The sequence below is a fragment of the Bactrocera neohumeralis genome, unplaced genomic scaffold, assembly GCF_024586455.1.
Source record: "Bactrocera neohumeralis isolate Rockhampton unplaced genomic scaffold, APGP_CSIRO_Bneo_wtdbg2-racon-allhic-juicebox.fasta_v2 ctg4182, whole genome shotgun sequence".
NCBI classification, from domain to species: Eukaryota; Metazoa; Arthropoda; class Insecta; order Diptera; family Tephritidae; genus Bactrocera; species Bactrocera neohumeralis.
In genome coordinates this window covers 3,866-10,631 of record NW_026091261.1, presented here as the reverse complement: position 1 = coordinate 10,631, position 6,766 = coordinate 3,866, and the positions used below count along the sequence as shown (strand labels likewise).

Here is a 6,766-nt window from a genome sequence, read left to right as displayed (position 1 = left end):
TTTAATCTAATTCAATTTTTTCTTTTAATCTTGTTGCAATCTGGGCAAGTTTGACCATTTTTTCAGATTTAACCTCTAATTTGTTTTGAACTCACTTTGTGCTTATCCCTCACGCGCCCCACATTTTGCCCTCTCTTTTCGCTCTCTTCCTCATAACGTTTTATTGCCTTTTGGCGTTTCTTTGGTTAAACATTGACGCTCTCGTCTTTTTAGCTCTATGGCTACATAGCATTTTATCATTGATGTAGACAATAAATTTGTTGTTGCATCAAATAAATCTTCAAAATAAAAGAGGGAAGACAGAAAAAAAAAAAAATTAGACGGACGCGAAGTCATAAAATTCAAAGTGTAGTTAACCCATTTTATTGGTTTAGCTGTGTGCATATTATTCATGTAGATATTTACCCAAGTGTAGTTTTTGGCGCCCCATATGGGAGAAGTTTATTTACAAGAATTTTAACGCTCCCATTGCAATTTTTTATAGATGTGTGAGCAGTCAGAATAAGCTTCGCGCATTAAAGCTTATATGATGGAATCGATTCCTTTTTCAACCGTACGATTTTACTGTACTAACTGTACCATAAAAACCCCATTTTTTCTGAATTTGAAAAAAAAAACAAATACATGCGACGCAACAAGACAACCTGTTTGAATGGTAGGTATGTGCCAAGTTTTCTGATCTAAAAATATTTTTCGAAGATTTGACGTTAGCTTGAAATAATTCATAACAAACCCATGAAAAGTTCTCGTCAAATAAAAAAGTTTTCCATACCAGGACATGACGTCAATCCGACAAAAGGACGGGTGAAAATATCAGATTGATATCTCAAAAGCTGAAAAACAAGTTTGAGTTAACAGACAATCGAACAGACGGACATGGCTTAATTTGATAATTTTCGACTTTTTCGACTACCCAATATAAACTTAAAGGGTTTCCGACGTTTTCTTCTGAGTTTTCCAAACTTAGTAACACATTCAGGGTAAAACAAGTAAGGAGAGGACAAGTAAGACCTAAGTTCGGGTATAATGAAATTCCCCTTCTTGCAAATCAAAGATTAAAGCCAGAGAAATACTTTTAGTTACATACATAAAGCTTGTTAGTTATATGGGGTTTAGGGCGAGTTTTCAGCTGTTGTTATTCCTTCTAAACACAAAGAGGTATCGTCATTAATTTTGATCTGACTCATTTGAAGCTATCTCATACCATTTCGGTGGTAAAATTCAATGCCTCCGGCGTATCATACAATCTTCTTCTTTACTGGCGTAGAAACGCGATTATAGCCGAGTCAACAACAGCGCGCCAGTCGTTTCCTCTTTTCGCAAGATGGCGCCGATTGGACATTCCATGCACAGCCAGGCCCTTCTCCGCCTGGTCTTTTCAACGGTGTGCAGGTCTTTCTCTGCTTCCTTGGCGGGTAGTATCGAATACTTTCAGAGCTGAACTATTTCGTCCATTCGGACGACTTCACCTAACCAACGTAGCCGCTGTGTTTTAATTCGCTGAACTATTTTAATGTTGTGGTACATCTCATATAGCTCATCGTTCCATCGAATGCGATATTCGCCGTGGCCAACGCGCAAAGGTAAATCTTTCGCAGAACCTTTCTCTCGAAAACTCATAACGTCGACTTATCAGATGTTCGTGTCCATACCTCTGCACCATATATCAGGACGGGAATATTGAGTGACTTATAGAGTTTTGTTTTGTTCATCAAGGGAGGACTTAACTTCTCAAATACCTAATTAGTCCTGTTGGCAAAAGATATCCTGCGTTGGATTTCGAGGCTGACGTTGTTGTTGGTGTTGATGCTGGTTCCAAGATAAACGAAATTATCTACAATTTCGAAATTATGACGCGAGTGCAACGACTGTTTGTTTGATGACAGGAGATATTTCGTTTTGCCCTCGTACACCACCAGACCCATTTGCAGCTGTACACTTTTATAAAAGATGGGTCCTTCTCTGTTTAGTTCTGCAGCTCGAATTATTTTCTCCAGCAGCAGGTTGAAGAAGTCACACGATAGGGAGTTGCCTTGTCTGAAACCTCCTTTGGTATCGAACGGCTCGGAGAGGTCCTTCCCGGTTCTGACAGAGCTTTTGGTGTTGCTCAACGTCAGTTTACACAGCAGCTTTGAAATCGACGAAGAGGTGCTGCGTGTGGATTCTCTTTTCACGGTTTTTTTTTCAAAATTTGGCGCATGGTGAATATATGGTCAGTTGTTGATTTGCCAGGTCTAAAGCCACACCGATAAGGTTCAATCACTTTGTTGACGGTGGGCTTTAACCCATTTCCAACTGCGTTGCAAAAATTTTAAAATTTTTTTATTTAAGGTACATTTTTAGATTAATTACGGCCCCCTGATTCCAAATCTGTCATCAAAAAATTTCTACCTCTTCCCGTTTTCCCGATATGTCAAAAATTAAATTGTTCGATTAATCGAACACTGGAAATCCCATACAAATGCGAAATGTCAATTTTTCCCGCCAAATGATAGCGCTTTGACATTTCTTTTGTGTGTTTCAGCAGAAAAGACTTGTTTTGTGTCTGCTTATCATATTCTTACATTTTAATAGTTTTTCGAAAAATAAATGGTGAGAATCTATTAGAATATAGTTTCGTTTGATGTGTAATTCCGAGTGTTTGTATTGTTCCTCGATTCCAGAATTGCAAAATGGCACGTTCAAAGAAAACAACAATGAGGGAGATTGAAGATATTTTAGAGAATTGGAGCGATGACGAAAATCCGGTTCAGTGTGTCAACGTACTCCCACCCAATGTACATGAACTATCCGATGAAGAATTAATCGACGAGAATACCATCGCAATTAATGAAGATCAAACTGCTTTGACTGAGATTGCCGGCTATTTGGAAATTGAGAGAGAGCGAAACATTCATATGGATATTGCTTATGAAGAGGTTGTGGAAACTCAACCGGAGGCTTTGCCATCAACTTCCAAATCGGATGCTGAATCGACTGGTCCACCTCAAAAGAAACCGAGAGTCAGCTACAAGCCAGTGAGTTCATTTGGAACTCCAAAATGGTCCAGGAACAAAGGAAAGGAGGAGTTTCATTACGATATATCGCCTCAGGCAGCTCCGTTGACCGATATGCAGAAAGATGTGTGTGAGTTACTAAAGGATCTGTCACCAATACAATTATTCTCAAAGTTTTATGATGGGGAGGTGTTGGATTATATCATAACTGAGACTAACCGATTTGCGGCCCAGAACAACGCTGGTTTTCATTTGGACGTGGTTATATTGAAAAGATTTTTGGGGATTTTACTGATATCGGGCTACCACACTTTGCCTTCAATTGAGGATTATTGGTCTTCGCAGCTGTCAATGGGAATTGCAATAGTACAACAGGCAATGTCGAGAGCTACGTTCATGCATGTGAAGAGATACATCCATTTTGCGAATAATGATGAATTAGATGTTAATGATAAGATGGCCAAGGTACTATGTATAAATTATTACACTATCGTTATTCAAGTTTCCTTATTTATATTTTAATGATTTCAGCAGATGTGCCTTATTTCGGCCGTCACAGTTGCAAAATGTTTATTCTGGGAAAGCCGATTCGTTTTGGATATAAACTTTGGTGCCTCTGTTCGTCAACGGGCTATTTGTTTAGTTTTATACCATACTGTGTCCGATGAATACAACAGAGAGCTTGGCCTTGGAACTGATGTCGTTCTCCGTTTACTCAGCAACGTCGAAGCACCTATGCGTCACGTGGTATTTTTCGACAACTTCTTCACTTCCTATCATCTTCTGTGCCTGTTATCAGCAAAGGGGTTCTGCGCCACTGGAACTGTTCGCTGCAATCGTGTAGCTGGGGGTGCTATAAATATGAAGACCGGTAAAGATCTGCCTCGCGGCGCACGTGATTATATGTACGATTCTAAGAACCAGATAACCCTTTGTCGCTGGCAAGATAATAAGGAGGTCACCATTGCTACAAACCATGATCAGATTCTGCCACTCTACCCTGTTCGGCGTTGGCAAAAGGCAACTAAAGCTTCTAAGAAGAGCCTGGGAGAAAATGGGAAATTTGTCAACGTGGATCAACCTGCTGTGCTTCACAATTATAACAAAGGAATGGGTGGCGTTGATCTCCACGACAATGCCATTCAAAATTATCGAGTAAACATAGGTGGAAAGAAATGGTACTGGCCACTTTGGATAAACACCCTAAATTCTTCCACTGTGAATGCATGGAAATTGCATTGTTTGGTCGCGAAATATAAGAATGAGAAGCCAATGAGCCAAAAACAATTCAAGTCGTCAGTCACTGAGTCTCTTTTGTTGACCGATGAAAAAGAAGCATTGGAGGTGGATGAAGATCTGGAGTTCCAAAGACCACGCAACTTACCAAATGTGGTTGGTGAACACCTCATCCGTCAACCTCAAGGGAAATGTCGTCGATGTCAATTGAAAGGCTGTGGAAAACCAACAGTTTGGATGTGTGAAAAATGTGCCAAGCATATGCACTCGAAGTGTTTCAAAGATTTCCATGAAATACTATCTAAATAATCAAAAATAGCCAATATTCAATAAACATTTGTTTTTACTGAAATAATCTTGTCTATTCATTTATATTACGATATGTTGTTATATTACGATATGTTGTATGTGATGACCACCACTGTTCGATTAATTGAACATCTATTTTGAGTAATACCTGTGCCATCCATGTTTTGTCAGGTGTTGATTTTTTTATTGTAAGGATGGAGTCATGTGTAGAAGTTCACGCAAGTGAGGAAAGTTCTCTGATCGCCATTTACTTGGGAGTGGCCAGAAACGATTCGTTTACACATGGCTCAAGCAGCTCACTACTTCCGGTCTTTGACCAAGTATCCTCTGGGTAGCCTAAGAACATCCGTTCGAAGGCGAGCTAATGTGAGAAGGCGAAACATCCTCTACATAGGGTTGTGCGCTGGGTTTGGGACCCGCCACGTAAAAAAAAAACACTCCAATGAAAAAGAAAAAGCAGCCTCGGATGAGAGACCCCCCTTTTGATGACGACCATGGCAAACGAAATAAGGACTACGATTTGAGGGCATGCACCTGGAATGTCCGGACCCTTAATTGGGAAGGTGCCGCTGCCCAGCTGGTTAATGTCCTCGCAAAAATAAAGGCTGACATCAGCGCCGTCCAAGAAATGCGATGGACGGGACAAGGACAGAGACGAGTAGGTCCTTGTGACATTTACTGCAGTGGCCATATAAAGGAGCGCAAGTTTGGTGTTGGATTCGTGGTGGGAGAGAGACTCCGTCGCCGAGTACTATCATTCACTCCGGTGAATGAACGTCTAGCCACAATCCGCATCAAGGCGAGGTTCTTCAACACATCGCTGATTTGCGCCCACGCACCGACGGAAGAGAAGGACGATGTGACCAAAGATGTCTTTTATGAGTGCTTGGAGCGCACTTATGAGAGCTGCCCCCGCCATGATGTCAAAATCGTGCTTGGCGACTTTAACGCCAGGGTGGGTAAAGAAGGTATCTTTGGCACTACGGTCGGTACATTCAGCCTCCACGACGAAACATCCCCAAATGAGTTGAGGCTGATCGCTCGCCAACAAACACAAGGAAGTTTCGACGTCGAGAAGCTGCAATCACAACTGACAGCCGAACGATTTTCTACTCGGCTTGCACTCCTGCTCTCTGAGAGCACTCGTCAACAACTCGGTATAAGAGAACTGTGGGACGGCATTTCAAACTCCTTACGTACAGCTGCAACCGAAACCATTGGTTTTCGGAAAGTGCAAAAGAACAGCTGGTACGACGAGCAGTGCCGTGTCGCAGCGGAGAGAAACAGGCTGCCTACCTCGCAACGTTACGATCGACCAATACACGTGCGGGATGGGATAGATACCGAGAGTTGAAGAGGGAAGCGAGACGCATTTGTAGACAGAAGAAGAAAGAGGCCGAAATGCGTGAGTACGAAGAGCTTGATAAGCTGGCCGACAGGGATAATGCTCGAAAATTCTACGAAAAAAATGCGGCGGCTTACAGAAGGTTTCAAGACCGGAGCATACTCGTGTAGAACCCCCAAAGGTGATCTAGTGACCGATGCCCAGAGCATACTTAAATTATGGAGGGAACACTTCTCCAGCCTGCTGAATGGCAGTGAACGCACAACGCCAGGAGAAGGCGAACCCGATTCCCCAATCGATGACGATGGAGCAGACGTTCCATTGCCCGACCATGAAGAAGTTCGAATAGCAATTGCCCGCCTGAAGAACAACAAAGCGGCAGGGCCGATTGATTGTCGGCCGAGCTATTCCAACACGGCGGCGAAGAACTGATAAGGAGCATGCATCCGCTTCTTTGTAAAATATGGTCGGACGAAAGCATGCCCAACGATTGGAATTTAAGTGTGCTATGCCCAATCTATAAAAAAGGAGATCCCACAATCTGCGCCAACTACCGAGGGATAAGCCGCCTCAACATCCCGTATAAGGTTCTATCGAGCGTATTGTGTGAAAGATTAAAACCCACCGTCAACAAACTGATTGGACCTTATCAGTGTGGCTTTAGACCTGGCAAATCAACAACCGACCAGATATTCACCATGCGCCAAATCTTGGAAAAGACCCGTGAAAGAAGAATCGACACACACCACCTCTTCGTCGATTTCAAAGCTGCTTTCGACAGCACGAAAAGAGCTGCCTTTATGCCGCGATGTCTGAATTTGGTATCCCCGCAAAACTAATACGGCTGTGTAAACTGACGTTGAACAATACCAGAAGCTCT

The 6,766-nt window shown here is 42.3% G+C and overlaps 1 protein-coding gene across 1 annotated transcript; it reads left to right on the top strand.

Annotated features, from left to right (window-relative positions):
- Positions 1-2,672: 2,672 nt before the first annotated feature.
- On the top strand, positions 2,673-4,388 carry LOC126767125 (piggyBac transposable element-derived protein 3-like; the record flags this gene model as incomplete). The annotated part of the gene is made up of 2 exons (XM_050484726.1): positions 2,673-3,461; positions 3,528-4,388. Coding segments are annotated over exons 1-2 (1,650 nt in total), but the record flags the coding sequence as incomplete, so codon positions are not given.
- Between the last annotated feature and the right edge of the window lie 2,378 nt (positions 4,389-6,766).